Source organism: Melopsittacus undulatus, chromosome 8, assembly GCF_012275295.1.
Source record: "Melopsittacus undulatus isolate bMelUnd1 chromosome 8, bMelUnd1.mat.Z, whole genome shotgun sequence".
NCBI lineage: Eukaryota > Metazoa > Chordata > Aves > Psittaciformes > Psittaculidae > Melopsittacus > Melopsittacus undulatus.
This window is the reverse complement of record NC_047534.1, coordinates 10,550,472-10,571,385: the sequence shown is the minus strand read 5'-3', so window position 1 is coordinate 10,571,385 and position 20,914 is coordinate 10,550,472. Positions and strand designations below refer to the sequence as shown.

At 43.0% G+C, this 20,914-nt stretch overlaps 1 protein-coding gene across 1 annotated transcript in view; it reads right to left on the bottom strand.

Moving 5' to 3' along the window:
• Positions 1-18,530, bottom strand: part of ADCY9 (adenylate cyclase 9) — an 84,255-nt gene extending 65,725 nt beyond the window's left edge. The window contains exon 1 of the mRNA XM_005152484.3: positions 16,726-18,530. Within this exon, the coding sequence (XP_005152541.1) occupies positions 16,726-18,424 (1,699 nt within the window). The 5' untranslated portion in view covers positions 18,425-18,530. The remainder of the gene's footprint in view (positions 1-16,725) is intronic.
• Between the last annotated feature and the right edge of the window lie 2,384 nt (positions 18,531-20,914).

Here is a 20,914-nt window from a genome sequence, read left to right as displayed (position 1 = left end):
ATAACAGCTAGATTTGCTCACGCACAAGCAACATGGACCTGGCACATCTACCTGCAGGGACACTGGCTGCTCTGTAGTAGAAGCAATGCATTTATTTATATAACTACTACACGTGTGTGCATAAAGATAAAAATTACTATCACTGCATGTTGTATTTATACCCAATAGGAAAAAAATCTGATAATGAGAAGCAGAGACTGATTAACTGTTAAAAAAAGGAACACCAACCCTATGAAGCACCTTCAGGAGCTCTCATTAAGAGGCAAAGCACTCTATCCAACACCACATTATCATTCCAGAAATGTTGTTATCTGTCCAACACCATGTTATCATTCCAGAAACGGGTACCGTGATATCAACACACATCTGGGTCAACATCTTAAAACCTGTGTGGGCAAACCCACATCTGTGCGCACCCCTGGGAAAACACTATGGGGCTCAGCTACCGAGACAGCTGGGGTCTAAACTTGAAGGAAAGAAAGGCATAGATTTAGCACAACATTATTACTCTGTGTAGCTTCTGATGAGACCAAGATCATCTGCATCCACTTCAAGCAGAGGAATTCTCCTTTATTCTGTGTCCTGGACAAGTCAGACAGTTCACAACACAGAAATAACCCCAAGCCAACAGTGTACCCCCCAGTAAATCAGCAACAGTCCTATGCCAAATAATTCAAAAAGAGGACTAAAATTCTTTTAATGCTGTCTTGCTGGAATACTGCATCTTTATTTACAGCAGCACAGCTAAGCTGTTACAGCAGCAACACATCACTATTGACAGCTTCCTGATACTTTGTAGAAGGTGGTAAGTTATATTCACAGAAGTAATAAATGATGAGGCTGAAGGAACTGCTGACCAGTCTAGGCACTCACCTGCCCCAAGGCCAGGCAGCCAGAACCCTACAGATAGTTCCTTAACTTCTGCTTAAGCTGTTGTTGTTTCCTAACAAGCCTAGTACAGGGCTTCTTGCTCTGTCTCCCTTCCTCTCCGCAGGCAGCCTTCACCATGTCTGAAGACTGTAGCTATCTCTCCCACCCAGCCTTTTATTCCAGACTAAGCCAATCACCATCCCTTTGATCTCTTCTAGACATATGACTATCTTCGTTGCCCTCTTATGGACTCTCTCCATTTGGTTTGCATCTTTATTGTTTTTTCCACTACTGAAACAAAATTTGTGAGATTTAAGGACTAAACAATAAACACCCCATAAGAAGCAACTGAGGTTAGTTTTTCACAGGTTTCAACTTCTTGCAGTCTCTTCCCTCACTCTGTCCTCCACCTCCAACAGCCCTTTGACTTCCACTTCTCTACTGCCTCACAGCTTTTCCAAATACCATCACAAAATTCCTCTTTAATTTACTTCTCAGAAGATACAATCTAATGGGTAATTAAGAATACAAAAGAAAATGTAGGAATAACTATTTTCCCTTAACAGATTCCATTTCATTAAAATATTTTGTTGCTATAATGCCTACAGGGCTTATCTACAGTTGCAAGAGAAGAAAGAAAATAAACATTGAATATTTACCTAAATTAGCCACAATATTTTGAGCAAACCTACCACAGATTTATCAGACGTTGGAAACTTGCACAAAAATATGTGAGATATTGCTCAAAAATAAGGTTTGCTTTTCAGTTTTATGGCTAGAAACCATAGTAATACCAGTATCTGTAAATCCTACCTTTCATATTTCATAACATACTTCATATCAGCAAACTGCATTGGAAACATGATTCCAACTCCCACCACAAAGTCCACCACTATCTCCAGTTTTTCATGCCTTTGAATTATTGGCAAACAAACATTGAAGAACATTAAATAAGAAGGGGGAACAAACTACAGTATTAACATATGATCAACTACATTAAACTGTAAATAAAAGTACAGAGTCATTCTTAAGGGGGGGACACATGTACTGCTAAGTTTGTTTATAAAGGAGTCTGGTTCTCTTCCAAGTTTCACGTTCCAGCCTGAAAATAACTTCTTAAAACAGCTGTCAGGGTTTTTCTGGGGGGGAGGGAGAATGACCTACCAGCAAGCACGACCTTTCTTTAGAAGTGCAGAAGTTATCAGGGGTAGTAGACTGCGCTTCACTGACACAACTCAACTACAATGTGACCCCTAAAATCTGCAGTCAAGAATGTGAAAAAGCATCCAAAAAGAAAAACTAATGTCCACAGACAGACCCCAGCACCTGAACTCATGAAACAGCAAAGTACCATAATCTCCATGCTCAGTCCACCATGGGAACTAATCATCTCCCACTGGATCAAAAATCAGCCATTAATCTTCCTTTCACTTCAAGTTCTTTTAAAGCATATTTTTCCCCAATTAACTTCTTAGTTAAGTAGATTTATTATTTTAAAATAAAAAAATGCAACGTATTTTAAAATTCAGTAATCAAAGCTCCAAATCCTGTAATAAGATATTTTAAAGGTGAAAATGAAGGAACTCAATAACCTACTGACTGCTGTAAAATTCACATTAGTGTTTAACTTTCAGATTGTCATGTATCATAAACACTTGGTCTCTCTGCTGTCCTGGCTGGTAAGACTGCAACTAAAAGTAAGTTTTTTCTTCTATACAATGTATACTGATAGCTCAAAACCTCCAATTTCTCCACACATGGAGACACATTCACAACAGAAGTAGTATTTGCATAAACAATTATGCTAAGTAGTCTCTGCATTCAAAACAGACAAATATTGTCTGAATACATTTACTGAATCAATCTCTTCTACAGATGGGAAAAGTAGAGGTTCCTCCATGGTTTAAAGGTCTTGGAATTTACTTTCAGGAGACCAACAAAAAACACCTTAGATATACTGTTGCTCTTTCCATCTCCAACACCCAAAAAGCTAAATCATGTTTCAGGAAATACAAATTGTCCCAGATGCTAGGCAGCATCAGAAAACTTTAGCCCATTAAAGAATCACTTCCTTCCTCCCAAATAACTGTCACTTAAAACTCTGCTCTCTTCTAGAGCTACCATAACATTGCAGTAAAAGATAATTCATCATCTGTTTTGTATTAAAGAAAACTTACTGAAAAAATACAGTTCCTGACAAGTTCTCCTCTCCAGGTCTCAAGGTGCAATACACAGCTTCAACCAGCAGCACAGAAACTGGAACCAAACCAAAAGATGCAGACAAGCAACTAGAGAACATCACTAACTAGTCCTATCCAAACACAGAGAAGCAAAACAGACACACGGCTGCAGGATGAGGACTTACTGAAGAGGTGAAGTGAACGTTCCTTCTTACAGATACTGCACCTGCCTGTACCAACGAAGAGATTCAAATGCTGCTGGGCTGAACCTGCGATTCTTCATCCTGATTTTGAAACAACGAAGTCCGCAGTCCCTCTCTCTCTTCTCATTCCCATGTCTCAATAGAGATTTATCTTTTTAAGACCTCAAATTATTTTACTAATTATTCATAAAGCCATAATGAAAAGGGAAAGTACAATTCTCCCCTCTATTCTGTTCTATTACTTCAACATGGGGAGAAAAATGCTATAGGTAGAAAATGTGGGACTACAATAGGATGTGAGAAAACATTCCCACCTCAGCACAAAAAGAGTATCTGCAGGCAAACAGTGTCCAAGAATTATTAAGCAATACATCCTGTGTCCCATGGAACAATAATACTAATTTTAACTACTCACTATTTAGTCTCCATTTAACTCTGGGTTTCTGGACAACCCTTAAATACAGCATTTTGGGAATCACTGTCAACAAAGCATTAGCACAGCTTCTCATCAGTAAATGAGCTCAATCATTGCCCTACCTCAGCATATACTAGCACTTTGCAATCGCTTATTCTACCACAAACATTTTAGAAGTGAACACCTGTATGACTGTTGGGAGTTAAAACCTGGGTTTGAGAATCACAGAGTTGATACCCAGTAGAAATCTCAGTGACAAGTCAGGGCTTCATTGTCACATTTTCAGGATGTGCCTGGTAAGCTTCACGTAAAAAAAAAAAAACCCTTATATTAGCAATAGTTGAACTTCATAGAACAGGAAAATGAAGTAAACTATTCCAGAAGCTTGGTTAGAGCAAGCGGGAACACCACAAAACACAAACACCAGGACACCTGACACAGCCATAGCGAGAGTTTGGTTAAGGATAACTTGCATCCTCTAGCAGGTGATTGAATGGGCACATCAGAAAAATAATATATTCAGTCAAATGCCTAGATAATGGATTTTCAGGAATGGCTACACAGCTACAGATTAGTTTCTTCATTAACAAATTAAAGTTGAGATTCTAGACCCAACTTTTCAAACCAAGCACTTGGCTCACTGTTACTGTACAGTATCCAGGTACAAGTACCATACATTTAATCCACACTGGTTATTCAAATACCCAGTGATCTTTCCAGCTTGTGTACTGTGCCTGTGTGGTTGATTTTTATCCCCTGACAAGGGACAGGAAAGAGTAAATATTAGAGAGTAAAATTTCCCCCTCCATTTGTTATGGTTCAACTATACATTAGTACAAAAATATCCAAGCATATATAAATGAAGACACTTATTTTAGGCTTTCTTGAAAGAAAGGGGGTTTTCTTCAATTTACAAGACATGGTAAAGTCACATCAGGCAAAAAAGAAAGCTAACTATACTCAAAAAATGAAAACTATTTTTTTGTCCTACAAGGTTCTAACAGAGCCATTACCAACTCAAGCACAGAGACAGGATCCTTGCTGGTTTTGCTAGATTACTGCCCACCACTGAACTGGAGCTGCCATCCCTTCTTTCCCTGCTTCCATCACACACCTCCCCTCTGCCATGTGCAACAGGACAGCACACCTGGAAGGAGTTGCCAAGCAGTACTGGCTCACTGCTTTCTGCCTGCACTTACAAGAGTGCAATCCCCTTGCTCCACATTAACTGAGCAGCCCAGGTAGCAGAAGGCTTCTTAATTAACTCAATACCACTTCTTGTCTGAGAAGTGTCTCGTTCAATAAAGATCAAAGGATGAACTCCTTCAATGACCATTTAATATCAGCTATACTTCACTGGCTAATTTTCCTTATCTTCTAATAGTCATTGCAGCAGAGTTGTAATTTTACATATGCATTGAGAGGGCAAGAAAACCCCTTATAAACACTCTAGACCATCCTTCTGATCCCAAAGTCTACATTTACAGCTGCAACTCTTGTAGTTTATGTTCGTTTTACACTGAATCACCAAAATATAGCAGCAAGGTCTTTCAGTGCACCATTTTGCTTTACTTGTATTTGTGAAAGTCATGTGCTATATCTAAACTTGTCTTATTTCGATAAACTATAGACATACCCAACATACACTAAAAGCGGCTCCTGAATTGAGTATTATGTCTTTCTCACACAAACTGTTGTGTCACCATGATGTCCCGAAGGTCACATTTAACACACAAACACACACACAATATCACATTATTTCCATAAGTTGGTAATTCTGCTATGAAAGCCAACTTGCTCTTCTTTGAAATAAAACAATCGTATCTGTGAACTTTAACAAAGTGCCATTTGAATTAGGGGGATTTAGTGTTTAAAAACCTGCACCAAGCATTGCTGGGGCATGGTCCAATTCCTGTACTTACTAAGTAGTGCAGGAATTAACAAATCTTTTGCTCCAAATGGGTTAGACAAATAACGCACTGTCAGCACAATCCAGCTCCATTACAACAGCAGAACAACTCACACAAATTTATGACTGTATCAGCTGCACACTTGTCCATGGCTTGTATTAGGCTCATACAAGTCAAATCATAATCTAAGTCCCAAAATAGATTTGTAATGCAGTTTCTTTAAATGTTTATCAAATACACCACTTCCAACAAGCACTGGTAAGTGCGGAAGCCTAGCAGGCAAATATCCTAACTTGGAAAAAAATCTTTATCTAAATTTTAAGACATTTTAAGTCACCTCCTGAGATCTTGGAAAGAATTAAATGCTTAACAGATGTACCATATTTTAAATATAGCCACATCATGCATGCATTTTTTTATAACACTTAGAAAACACTGTGCCTGAGCAAAAATCTCTTCCGTATGGTCTGATTTGCTTTCATACCCGATTATGGACACAGAATCATTACCAGCTCCTGAGCAGCAAACAGTCATCACCAAGCCATCTCTCTGAGCACAGGTAAACAACAAAGCACACCAGTGTCAGAGGGCTGCATCAGGGCTCAGAGCACCTTTCCCTCGGTAGCCTTTGCACCTTAAAAAAAATGGCATCCTTTATCTGCTTTTCAGAGGAGACCTGATCACCGTGTTTCAGTATTTGAAGGGTGGCTAGAGAGAGGACAGAAGGTGCTTTTTACAAGGAGCCACATGGAAAAGATGAGGGGTGATGGACACAAGAATTTCCTGGGGAGAGTCTGGCTGGACACGAGAGGAAAATTTTTCCAAACGGGAACAATCAACCACTGGAATAATCTCCCCAGGGAAGTGGTGCATTCCACTATGCTGGACATTCTTTTAAGATTCAGCTGGACAACGTGCTGGGACACCCAGTCTAGGTCATGCCTAGTACAGTTGGACCAGATGATTGCTGAGATTCCTCCTAACCTGGTATTCTGTGATTCTAGAATTCCTTTTTTCCCCATCCCCTACATCAGATAAAGCAAGAGGTCTCAGGCTCAGTTCCCATGAGCACATAGATCATATTCCAACACACCTCCACTACAGCAGCAGTGACCTTTCTTTTCCAGAGCTGGTCTCCTGCAAGTGGTGCTGGGGAAATCTTTGCCACACTAGAGCAATCACAGCTGAAGACAAGCGCACCCTGAAAACCTCTCCTGGGCGCGGCTTCCACCTTCTATTATCAACAGGGAGTTTTTACAATGCTCCCTATTAAATACAGATAGCTCAGCAAAACTTCTATTAAGGAATGCCACCCATTTGATTAATATCTAGTCATTCATGCTACAAGAATTGCACAGTTTCCAAACTGATTAAATTAAAATATCCAATTATTAAGAAATAACAAACACAATTTGGAGTATTTCCACATAAGAAACATCCTAAGGACATATTTACTGAAATGCTCTATATACACATATATATGTATGTAAAAATACAAATAACTCAAAAGCTTTATATAATTAAGACTTTTTGGACTTATTTGTGGAAAACTATTGTATAATACCAAACTAAAACACCTGACACAGGCAAGAAAACGTGACTTCAGTGATGCCTAGCACTCCTTTAGTTTAGCTCTGTACCCACAGCAAATTCCAGAAGCAGGAATGTCTCATAACCAAAGACGTATATGTTATTTTAACATCCTCAGCAGAAAAATTTGGGTACTGATCATAATGGATTCCAAAACCTCAGGTGAGGCATGGGGTGTGTGTTTCTCTTAAATGGTTTATTGGGATTACAAAACAACTTATAATGAATTTTCTCATCCTCACGTGGTATTTTTAAGAACACTCTCTGCTTCTAGTTGTGTCACACTGCCAACCAGCAAGTAAAACATTAAATATTATTTATGTTGTCTCATTAGTAACTTATATGTACTTACGAATCTCTTACATAACCCGTATCTTAGCAGCAAGGTCAGTCCCAAACAGGGAGTTAGAGCAAAACAAGTAAAGTCCTTTTCATTTCCCACATATTGTTATCATATAACAACCAAGTTTTAAAAACTAGAAATAGATGGGAAAGGTTACAAAAGCCTTGGATCAAAGTCTGATTGTCTGCTGATGTAGTTTCACTGTGGGCATGCATGTGCAACTGCAGTGTCTCCACTGCTCATTTGGAAGCCTGCAGCCATTTCTCCTCTTAGCGCCATCCAAATGCTGACCTCCTGGAAACACCAGCAGCTCTTACCAAGCATCACGCTGTCTAAACAAAGGAAATTTGGAGCTAATGTTGTACCTGGGCTCTTTGCAAATAATGTCCTTACAGGAACATTTCCTCACTACATCCTGTCTTTAACACCGGTCCTGTCAGGCCCTGAGCACTTCCAACAGATTTATCTGCTGTACGCTTATCCAAGTCGGTCAGAGGTTAAAGACTCTTAGTACCTTACAGGACAGACTTCACATGTCCATTAAATACAAGTTAAAGAATGCAAGAATTTGATTCCAAGAACTACTGGGCACAGCTATGCACAAGCTTCCCAGGGAGGCCTTTTGAAAGGAGCATACCTTGAAAAGAATAAAAAAAATTAACTTCTATTTCATGTGTTAAGCAGATGCATCTACATCAAACATCAAAACTGCACATTTAAGAAATAAAAATATTCCATTTCTGACCCAAACATCCTTGTATATCTAATGAATGTCAAGAACTAATCATTTAATATCAGAAGCAGAAGTTTTCCTACCTTTCTGGTAGACTGAAATGATAATTCATAGCATGAAACATGAATTTTATTTCATTTATAGACTTCGGGGATTGGGTTATTTTTCATTCTTTTTTCTTTATTATTCAGTTAAGCACAGTCAACCAAACTATCACTATCATACAGATATTGGTATTGCTCATCAATCAGCTCTGCTTTCCACTTTCTCCTTCTCCCTCCATTTTAAAGAGTAAATAGGAAACTTACTACTAAGACCTATGAATTAACAAGACTGGAAGGAAACTAACTCCTTATACACTTCTAGACAGCTGGATTTGGATGCTTTTCATCTCTTTCCACGTGGCCCCTCTCTTCCCTTTGCAATGGCAGGGCCCCTGGTTTAAGGAATCACGTGACCTATAGGAACTCCTGGACTTCCAGCCCATGATGACATCCACACAAATGGATTTGAGTGAACTTCAGCTGACAGCTGAAGGAAAAAAAAAAAACAAAACCGCAACAGGAAGCAAATTTCACTAGCAGATAATCAAGATGTGGTACAGACAGCAAAAGACATTTTGCATGTTTCTGCACATGGTAAGCAGCAGGTAAAAGGAAAGATCCCAGTAGCAATTAGGGCATTAACTCCATCAGTTCCTCTGCCCTGTGCCAATTTTGGAGATTGTAAGTAATGCTGTTTTATGACAACATACCATGATTTATAAATTTATAAACAATAGCATGATTTCTAAATTTACCTTGAAAACAAGAGCTTTAGAAGTGCAACACAAGAAACAGTGTTACCAGTGAACACTTGCATTATAATCGTTATTTATACATTTTGCTAAGAATTCCCACATTCAGTTACTGTAGCAAATACAAGCCTAAAAAGTTTACAGGCAATCCTAAGGAGTACTTTGAGTCCAAGGGATGCTAGCTGCAGAAATGTATCCAAAACATTTAATTACTTCACAAAGAAACTTCAGAACCATGTAAAATATTGACCCCCTAAAGCCATATATGTAGTATAGATCATATATCCATTGCTCTTGGTTAGAATATCTGGAGAAAAATAATGAAAGAATATTCATTTGATGAGAAGACTTTGGCTTGGAAGGGCAGTGCAGCTGTCTGGTACAATCTACTGACTACATATGCCTAGCAAGATAAGGCAAAACAGCCACATCTGACAGTAACAGTGTCCAAACAGGCCATTCAGGTAAATAAGAAGCTGTAACACTGTGGCACAATCTCCACTCTATCATTCTTTTCCAACTACCACTTTGTATTTTCACAAATTATTACTTGGGAGCAAACCACTAGGTTTTCAAGACTTGCATGGCTTTATTCAAATAGAGCTCCAATAATTTCCTGCAAACCTATGGAACAGCCATCACAATAATGCAAACTTATATAACAGAGCCTGTTAAAATGTGTTAATGAGACTACATTGACTAGCCGGCTTCTTTGCAATAGCAACTCCCACTGGAAGTTAAAAATTTAAAGGCTAGGATTCTTTTTCCCCCTTCTTTCTTTTCAAAGGCCAGAAATGAGATTGAAAATCACCTAAAAATAGCAGAGAATTTTCAAGTGTCAGCTGTAACAGAGAAAGGAATGGCAGTCTCTCCTTACAGAGCCAGGATGGATGGAGAGAGCTTCTGATTCAGGATCAAGAGACTGCTTGCACACAAACTGAAGAAAATAGAAAAAAATTGTATTTATTAATTTTAGTAATATTCCAGGACAATCTACAGCAACTTGAAATCAAATAAAATTGTACTTTGTTTAAAAGTGGTGTATATAAATTCTTATATCCTCTGCTTGCCAGACGGAAAAGTACATATTGTGAAATAACTACAAAAAGAGTGTTAAACAACCCATTCAGATCATGCATCCTCCTTCTGACAGAAGATGGATGTAAATTATGTGTCTTTGCCTTTGTTTTGTCTTTTCAATCAATCTTTTTTTCCCAAAAAGCCACCATGTCAAGGCTTTCATTTTAAGAAGTTCTTTTGCATTTAAATAGTCTCTCACCTATCTCTGAAGATTTACTGATATAAATGTGAAGAAGGAAGAGCACCCAGATTTGTTAGTTGTAGTGTACCTGTTTACATTGCAGCACCTCTATTTTGGCTAGCCAAAGAGAGAAACATAAAGACTCTGCAGAGGATGATCACAGAATGCAGCAGAAGCCATGGTGTCCCTCCAGTATCACAGGACCTTAGATTTCCATACTCATCTGTCCTATGTTCCAGAATAAAGCTCCACTCCTGATATGCTCACTTCAACTCGTGTAGGATGTAAATGTCTTGAGGTCTACAGAAATTGTGACTTCACTTTAGAGTGCTTACATAGGGCTTAAACAGAGTTGCAACACTTTACAACCAGACTGTCAGTGCTGCCTTGATTTATTTGTTAATTAGTGTCAGGGCACACAATAAATTGAAACTGGAGCCCACACTGCTAAACAAAGAGCATTATCAGTCTCCATCGTGTACAAAGTGGAGAATCTTCCAGAGATACTAACTATGATTCTAAATTATTTTTCACTGTGCTGTCAAATTAGCCCTGAAGTATGTTATTGAAATTCAAAGCCTCAAAAGCCAACATCCAAGTTTTCCTTAAATAATAAAAACAGCTTAGGTGTGAATATTTTTTAATTGAGATACTTTTCTACTTGGTCTTGCACAAATAAAACCAAGGGCACCAGAACAAATCTTCCTCAAAATCTAGAGAATCTCCGGACTTCCTGCAGAGGTCACAAAACCTACCTGGCAGTAAAGCTGATCAGCACTAATGCACAAGTACATAGGTTTACTTCCAGCAAAAATTATGTCATCGCATCATGTAAAATATTAGGAAAGCTCAATAATCATTAGGTTTCCCTACAAAGTTCTTTCTTTTGTTTATAGCTATGAAACAACTTCACCCTGTGACTTGACAAGAACCAGGTTGTGCAACTACAGTCATTATTTACCTCCTTTTCTTTTTGCTCTTACATGGTGAAATGACAGACCACATCAAAATGTTAAATCGATGTTGAATTTACTTCTTCCTGGCAATTTGTCTTCATGCAAATTACCTCTAATTATAATTCTTTATCTGTCACTGAGTATTTTTCATTTTCTGAATACAGGAGTTAAGTCAACCTGTGGATGATATTTTATTTTCAGGCTCACACTTGAAAATAAGATCATGAACCACTACACCTCAGTAACAGGGTTTAGAGGTCAGATTATATAAAATAGATAAACTGACTAGTCACTAGCACCTTCTGTCTCAGTCGGTACATGGAGTTTTGTTTTGCGGGAAAGTGGAAATACACACACATGCTTACTTAGTTCTATCAACTGTTGCCTGACCCTCAGATTAGTATCAGAACACATGAAATCCAGAATTACAATGTCTGTCACAAATGAGTTCAATAAACATAAAAAGCATGTATCTAAAGACTTATATTTATTGAAAAATATGAAACCAGAGGTTGAATAGGAAAACCTCACAACAGCTGGCAAGACACAAGACAAGCACCCTAACCTCCTGCGCTCACCCCAAAAACACGCACTAGTTACAGACTAAAGTTGATCTCAGCCAAGCCACAAAGCAAAGCTGAATCTATGCACAGCTCTCTGCAGAGCTGTCCTGCTGGCACAAGCCTTCTACGTTTATACTACACCCAGCAGGCTGGGCTCAAAAAGCTAAGGATAGCTTTCATCTTATCTTTCATCTACCTGTGAACTTCCAGAAGCACACAACAGCTACAGGCCCTCCGTGCACAGGTCTAGTAAAAGACAGAGGGATGAGGCAGGCAGGGAAGACCCCACTGCTACCAGGGTGTAACTGTAGTCTGCTCCTGACTGGCTGCAGAGAGGAGGAAGGGAAGGAAAAAAAAAAATCCATGACTTATCTCTTCATAACCTTGACTGTGACTTCTGTCTTTCAGGAACGCCACATTGTATTCCCTGTAACCCAAACTTGAAGCAGCAGCAGAGTAACAAGGCACTTAGCGGAGCTGTATCTCATGGTCTGCCTACGGAAGACCACCCTATGGGTTACAGGCTGCCACCACATACAGAGTTAGGCTATTTATGGAGACATAATAGCCCTAACTTACGTTAAGAGGTTTTAATATCGAGCAAAATGGCAACAATCAATGGCTTGATTAAAAAAAGAAGTTAAATAAAAGTAAAGCAGATATATAGCACAACATGGAGCATAGTGAAAGACAACACAGCACCCTGCAGATCTTTGATAGGCTTTAGGAGAAACAGCCACTGATTGCCCCAGATGAGCTGGTGGACTTCCATACAGTAGGGGCTACGAAAGCTGGCCTTGCCTCTGAAGCCATTGACCACTCTGATTAGTCACCTGATAGAGGACACAAGAACCATGAACCTTTCTTCCATGATGAAATAAACAACAAAACCAGAGAGAAAAGCATGTCTGTATCTTCAAGGGTCTCAAACAGAAATTCAATGATAAAGCAATTCCTTGAGGCAAACCAAACAAGAAGGCGTCTTGTTGCTGAAAGTTTGGGACTTACTTTAACAGGAATTTTAATAACTATGACTCTTACTTAAGCACCAGCATACATACAAACGCCCCAAATGAAATCATGGTTCCATTGTGCTATACTCTATTAACACAGATAAAGTCTTCGTGTCCCAACAGGCTTACGTACTTTGAGCACTCAAAAAAAGATGCTTAGTGACCCCAGTATTTCTGGAAGTATTACTGGCTGGCAAATAGCAATATCATGACCTCCTAAGTAATAAGAAAGAGAAATGCAAACAACCAAGAAGAACAGAGCAAAACAAAATTATTTCCATAAGCAGAACTTTTTATATCCTGAGAAGAGATCTTTGACTCCAGAGCTCAGAAGGGATATGTTAATGTATTATATATAACGTATTCTGTGACTCTCAGCATCTCATAGTCTTTAATAAATTTACTTGCTAGGAAGCTCAAAAGGAAAACAGAAAAAGAATTCTGTTGCAAAATTATTATGGAAGATAAAACTGAACTGATGTCTAGGTTGTGTGTAGATATCAAACCACTTTGCTTTCCTGCAATCCCCTCACATGCAAGGGGATCAAGTGCTGTGAAAAGAGATAGCCTAAGCAATCTCAAAACAGGCAAAACCACTGTAGGGTCATCACAGGCTTGCTCTCTTTGTCTCTTTTAGACACCACCTACTTAATTCAAAAGTCAGAAACAGAAGGGGACATATCAGGGCCTCACTTCATGCAATAAGAACCCAAGGAAGCAAAGAAGGAAGCAAAGGAAGAAATCCTAAGGTTTCAGTGAACCACAAAACTGCACAGCAAGAGGGAAATTTAGTTTTGCCTCATTTATTCCAAAAACCAAGGAGAGCAGTACTAGGACAACTCAGGGGACCTCTACGTTAGTATGTCAGATGGAACGGCAAGCACGATTCTGAAGCCATTTGCCCAATTCATTCCAATGCACCCTGCTTTGGTGCACACTGTAGAGCTGTGCTGGGATTCCTTCTGGGTGAGCCAAGCACTCCAACAACGGGGTACTTTTGTTTAAAGACCCAGTCCAGAAGCAGTCTTGGGTAAAAACCCTGAAATGTGCATAATATGGGCACTGAGTCCTCAGCACCTCCCATTCTCTTCTATAAAGAGTCTACTTGATCATGGTGCCCTAGGCCCAGAAGACAGCTACAGCTACCATGGCAGCTCAGACAATTAAGAGATAATATACTACATGTACAACATAAAAAATGGGATATCATTAAGATACCAAAGGTTGAGAGGAAGCTGAGAAGTGAAGTACCAGTAGGGAAACAAAGCTTGTGCCTGTTATCTTTTCATACTTGAAAAGAGTACGATGTATGACATAATTAAAAAACCACAAACTTCCTCTTCTCTATCACTACTATCAATGAATTCTCAGGGAAAACAGGGAAGTTTCCTAAGAGCACCTCCCTTCACAAACCTGAGCAGGTGCTTGTCAGAGGACAATTAATTAATTAATTAAATCTCAGTTTACTCCATTAAATCTAAGAGCTGCTCCTTAACAAAACCCTCCCCTGCTGCAGGTTCTAGTCACCAGCCTGTGGCAATGCTGTTAGATTGCTTTTACCAGTGCCTTCTTTTTCTTTCCTTCCCTGATGCTGTTTATCTATCAGTCAAGGAATCTGGCTGCAGAACAAAGCACTGAGGAAACAGGAAAAAATGGGCAACCCTGCAGCACCTACCACGTGCCCCTGAGGGTATGGGCATGGGAGGGAAAGGGACTACGTGTGCCACAGGTAAGAGGCAGTCACAGCAGAGCTCTTCTTGGTTTACATGCCCACACAGATGCTGATTTCTGTAACTATATAAGACATTGATAAGAAATGGAAGCTAATTACAGCTCCACAACAAAAGACAGAAAGGAAAGGGTGAAAAAAAACCAACCCAACCCATGTTCCTCGTTAAACTAATTCTTACCACATGCTCCAGTTGCTTTCATAGCTAGGTTTCAGGGTAAGAAGAGAGCATTAAAAGGTCAGCCCAGCATACTTCATCTTATTTAGACGGCATTTCAGTTTGTTGTCTGTAGTGCCCTGGCTAAAGCCGGACCTGTGAAAGGCATTCAAAGCTGCAAAACCCAAACTCCTGTACTGAACAGAGGTGGCAAGCTATGCTCTCTCACAATAAATATGAACAAGGACAGAACAAAAGTCTCAGAAAGACCATAGAAAAAAAACCACTCTTGGCATGGGATAGGATTGCTCTACACAGTGCTCCTGTGATCTCCTATAAACAAATAAAATATTTAAGAGCAGTACCATCAGTCTTCACAAAGAAGTTTGTGTTGTTTTGTGATTAATGATATCGAGTGCAGTTATAAATTTGGCAAAAATACTTAATCTCATGTGTTGCTACAACACAGCCTTCATGCTGCAGCTGACTTGTAAAGGTAGGTGGAAGAAGGAAATATCCCAGGGTTGTTTCTCTACAACCTATTACATTTATTTTCACCAGAACAGCAAGACTCAGCTTACGGTAAAGGAGAGATTACATCTGATCCTTTCTTCTTAAAAGCACACAGTAATATATCAGTGACAACAATTTTCAAAAAAAATAACTGAATCTGTATTTTTAGAAGCTCAACAGAAAGCCAAAGCCCAGGGACACACATCTGCTTCAGTCCTATGGCTTCCAGCCACCAATGTCACTGTCGATATTTTTCCTCCCCATGAACCTCTCATTTCAGCCCCACTGCCATATGCATGCAGACAGCCAGCTCACCAAAAATAAGTATTTGTGTCACATCAGAATAAGCACCTGCCACAGGCGAGCGGCCTGCCACTGCCACACTGTTTTGCAATACTCCCCCCTCCGTCCTTACTCACTGACCTTTCTACAACCATCCTGGTCTAGTTTTGTATTTGTTGCAACAAACATCTCCTTCCCCCCACTACAGCGCTGTCCTGTGACTCCTTCAGTTTCTTCCTCTCTGTTTTGCAGGATTACTTTATCAAAAAAGGGGTACATTTATAAAAGGGTTTGTGACATATTTCACTCCCATTTTGATTTGGGTGCTCCCCACCTTGGGCTACAAGCACTGCAGAGAACCATAGCTGCACCAGACAAAGGCACAGCACTGAAAAGGCATGGCTTTTACTAAAGAGACAAACCCTCAGCATGAACAATCTTTCTGCATGCGTTTCTCAGAGCTGCTAGAAAGCAGTCAAGGGTTGCATTTCAGAATGAACACTCCAAAGAAAAACGAAAATCAGACCCTTACACAAGCCATGAGGGGAACCAAAGGATCCCTCATTTTCTCTTCCAAAAGGAAAATTTGTAGTTTCATCCCTAAATCCTTGGAGCTGCAATGAGAGCCTCTGCCAGCTCACTGAGCCACCTGAGTAACTTTTTCCAGCCCAACTTCGAACTGTAACAACTTGCTGTATCAAACTGCCAAATCTACAGGGCTCATTTCTTCCTGTGAATCCAGCTGTCATGTTTCCCAAATGCCTTCACAGTCCCAACTCTCCCAATGCCAAAAAGAACTTTTCACAGATCTACATAATTTCGCAAAACACATATGCTCTATGTATGGCACATGAAGCCAATTAACAAGTTTACTTACTGAATTAAAGGATGACACAAAACAGTGAAACAAAAACCTCTTGCAGACAGCAAACACATTAACCTTCTCCTCCCTATGAGGCAATACTCTCAGGAGGAGCACTAAGGAGCTTTAAAGTCTAAGTTGATTTTGAGTACCCCAGAAGATCTTTCACGTTTATCTCTGTGACATCTTTTATTCCATAACTCCCATGGTGTTTGTGATCACCAGCACATGGAGTTAAATGTGAAACGTGTTTAATTCGCAAGTCAGCAAGCACAGATCCTGTGCTAGCGAAAATATAATCTTTCATAAAATGAAATAAAAAGAGTGAGCATAAAATAAAAGCAGGTACCTTTTAACTGGTCAGCTACCACGCTCTGACCAACTCGCTCGATCACCTTTCCATCCTCCATTTCATAACGATCATCCAAGTATTTCGCAGTAGCTTCCGAAATATGGACTTTTCCAGCAACCCCGAGCTGCTCCATCAGATTGGCCAGATTGACATCATTGGACCACACATCGAACTTGAATCTCCTCATTCCCAAAATGCCACACAGGACTGTCCCAGTATGAACACCGACACGCATGTTCACCATTTCTTTTTTCTCTTGGCAAAACTGCTCAATGGCTTTAATCATTCCTAAGCCCATCTCGATACAGCAGTAAGCATGATCTGCCCGGGGCTCCGGGCAGCCAGCTACGCAGTAGTAACAGTCTCCCAAAGTGCTTATCTTCTCACATTTAGTGTCCTCGCACAGACGGTCAAAACGTCCAAAGAGGTCGTTCAGGAGCCCCACCAGAGCATGGGCAGATTTATTTGCACTCATTTTCGTGAAGCCAACGATATCTGCAAACAAAATGCTCACCTGTTCTATCTGCTGCATCTTAAAAGGACGGAATATGATGGGGGTTTTCTGTATGGAAGGCTTCTTCTTCCTGTTTTTGGGGCTTGAGGTGGAATGACGTTTGATGGAGTTTTCACTTTCATCATCCCCCTGCTTCATTAAGTCATCGGCTATTATTCTTGGCATAACAGAATGAATCATCCTCTCTTTCAGGGCTTTTTCCACTTCTAAGTCTTTTCCATGCATGATGGACTGCCCCACTTTCAGGAATGTGCTTCTCGATCTGACTTCGGACATGATAAATAAATGGATACCGATGGCATGGATGCAGATGTGCAGGAAGGCTTTACACAACAGCTCCCAGTAAATGGCACTAGCCCCGGGAGGTGCAAAACAGTTCTCATCACGGAAGTGATAACCAAAGGTCTCAAAGAGGACCGAGTACGACAGTCCCAGAAACAAGCTTAAATACAAGGGTAAATGCATCACTGTGTAAAGCAACAAGAGCACTTCAATACACATAGAAAAACTGCCTACTTGAGAAAGACAAGTGTCTGTGGGATCTGCCGGGGGAGTCTGATTGGACATGTCACCACTTCCTGAGATAGGTTTCAGAGCCTGGAACTGCGGAGCTAGAGTCAAAGCAAAAACCAGGAGGGTGAGTATCAGCGAAGTCCATACATAATGGCGGGCATAAGTCTTGGTGAAAGTGAATGCAAAAAAGCCTACACATACCAAGAGGAAGCACAGAGCCGGCACCATGAAAACAATCTGTTTCTCTCTCATGTGTATGCCAAAGTAAATGCCCCAGAGAAGGCAGGCCACACCGATGTAGAAAAGGGCATAGCGAAACCTCCTCTGAGTCTGAGGGAAGCATCTCTCCATACAAGCCTCCTCCAGGTTGTTGGAGTCGAACTTGGGGTTCCACCACTTGGAAGAGGCCCTCTCGAAGAGCTGAGGCAGCTTCTTCTGCCGCCGGAGGCCAGGTACACTGCCGCCACCTCCACCGGCGCGGCGGGTGCCCCCCGACTCCCCGGAGCTGCAGCTGGAGGAGATGCTGTACTTGCAGTGCTTGGAAGAGGAGCAGCCCTGGTGCTGCTTGGGGTTGATTTTCACCGTCACGCTGTTGCTGTCCCCGCTGGAGTCGCAGCTCACCTCGGTGCTGTGGTGATGCAGCAGCTGCTGGTGCGGTGGGGAAGCCATGTTGTCAATTCCTCCTGAAGAGCCCGCTCAGGAGTTGGGTCTCTCGGGCTGGGAAAGCCACCGGGCTCCTCGGAGAGCCGCCTCTAGTCTCCTCCCGCCAGCACCGCCGCCTGCGCGGAGGGGCGGCCGGGCAACGCCGCGGCGTTCCGCCGCTCGCCGGGCTCGGCACACAGCGCGCTGGGGCGCGGGCAGCCCCACATATTCCCCCCGCCTCGCACGCCTCCGCCGGCCGGGCTGGGGCTGCCGCCCGCCGCTGGCCCCGCTCCCGCAGCCCCTCGAGGAGCTCAGTCCCGCGGGGGGAACGCCGGGCCCCAGCCGGGAGGGGACCGCTCCTCCATGTCGGCTGCAGCTGGCCGCGGCTTCCTCCCGCGCCCGCCGGTCAGCGCTCCCCTCACGACCGCCGCCAAGGGGCTGGATCCCGCCGCGGCGCCTCCCTCCTGCGCCCGCCCAGCCGGGACGGCACCGACGACCGCCCTCCGCGGCCCTCCCCGCCAACGGGGCTCGGGGCCCACAGTTGCCCCACGCTTTCCTGCCGCCGAGGGCAGCGCCCGGCGAGATAACGAGAGCCCCTGCGGCGCCCCTCAGCCCCCGGCTCGGGGCTCCACCGCCTCCTCCTGGCCTGCCGCGGGGCTGCCCTGTCACCCCTCCCGGCGGGTGGTGCCGCGCCGCCGCTGGGAGCTCCGTGCCCTGCCGGAGGCCGGCCCGCCCGCTGCGCGCCACCGAGGGAGGAGAAGGACGGGGACGCGCTCAAGCGCGGGCCGCCACCATCTTACTCACGGGGGACTACAGGCGCGCGCCCTGGCCGGCCAATGGGGCGCGGCGCCGCGGCGGGAGCGCGCACACACACACAACCACCCCTCGCTCTCTCTTTCTCTGTTTTGCTTTCCGCCCACCCTCTTCCCGGCTTGAGGGGCTGGGGGGGGGCCCCGGTGCTTGCAGCCCCCCGGGCGCACCCCTATCCCCGCAGCGGAGGGGGGGGGGGTGCGGGTGAGTGATTCCCCAGTGAGGCAGCGACTCTCCCTCGCCGCGGGCGGGGAAGGGCTGACAGCGACGGGACGGTGCGGAGGAACCGGAGGCTGGGGCCGGGAGGGTCCCGCAGGGTCCGTCCGTCCCCCCGGGGCCGCTCTCTCTACCCGCAGGATATGTCCCCCCCGGAGGGTCCCCAACCGCCTCAGGGCCCTGTTTGTTCAGGAGGGGCCGGGGAGCCGCCGCTGTTGGCAGGGCTGACGTTTGCCATGCGCAAACAACATGCACTTTAGCAAACAATTCAACCTTTCCGCATCCCCGTAGCCTGCTGGAAACTTGCTGAGTTATTTTTCTCCTCTTTCTTAGCTTGTTTATAACTGACGCTATCTCGCCTGCACCGCTCCCTCGATTTCATTATCTCTTCCTACCAGATGGCCCGTGTCTCTCCCTCCTTCACAGCGTTTCTCCCTGTGCTTGCTTCAGCTTCTTCTCACCCTCTTCCCAGCTCTCCATCTCTTACCCCTGTTTACCGGTAATGTTAACACCCAAACCCTCGGTCCCACCATCTTCTCATCTTGCCCCCTCTCAGCCCCTGCTCTGGGGCTTGTCTGGTTTCTTCCTGCTGCTTCCTTCAATCCCATTTGCTGTTTTCCAGGTGAGCCTTTCCCAGCTGGCTGCTTGCAAAGCGGTCCAGCCACCCTTCCTTCAGCAGTGAGCCCCTTACCCTCAGAAGCCAACAGGTTTTAGTAAAACACACTTTTCTCAGACAGTAATAGAAAATATGTGGTCACACTGATACAAGAACTGAAATCTGCAGTTTTCCCCCATTTGCTTTGTAAAGATATTTCTTATTGTGCAGTAACCATGCTGTAAAATGTGGCTTTATTATGATGATATGGAGAATTTTGTGTTTCCTGACATACTCTGGTGGTTCCCAACATAAGGAGGACATGGACCAGCCGGAGCAAGTCCAGAGGAGGCCACAGAGATGCTGTGAGGGCTGGACCAGCTCTGGTCTGGATACAGGCTGAGAGAGCTGGGCTGGTTCAGCCTGGAGAAGAGAGGATTCTGGGGAGACCTTAGAGCAACTTCCAACACCTAAAGGGGCCAACAAGAAATCTGGAGAGGGGCTTTTGACAAGGATCTGTAGTGGCAGGACAAAGAGGAACGGCTTTAAACTGACAGAAGGGAGATTTAGATTAGATATTAGGAAGAAGTTCTTCCCTGTGAGGGTGGTGAGGTGCTGGCACAGGGTGCCCAGAGAAGCTGTGGCTGCTTCATTCCTGGCAGTGTTCAAGGCCAGGTTGGACAGGGCTTGGAGCAAACTGGTCTACTGGAAGTTGCCCCTGACCATGGCAGGGGGTTGGAACTAAATGATCTTTAAGGTCCCTTCCAACCCAAACCATTCCATGATTCTACAAAAAAAAAATCCATAAAAAATTGAAAAAATCAATAGCATATTGAAAAAATCAATAGCAGTAGTTGGTTTGGGTTCGCTATGACACAGCTGTCTCTTGAATTCCA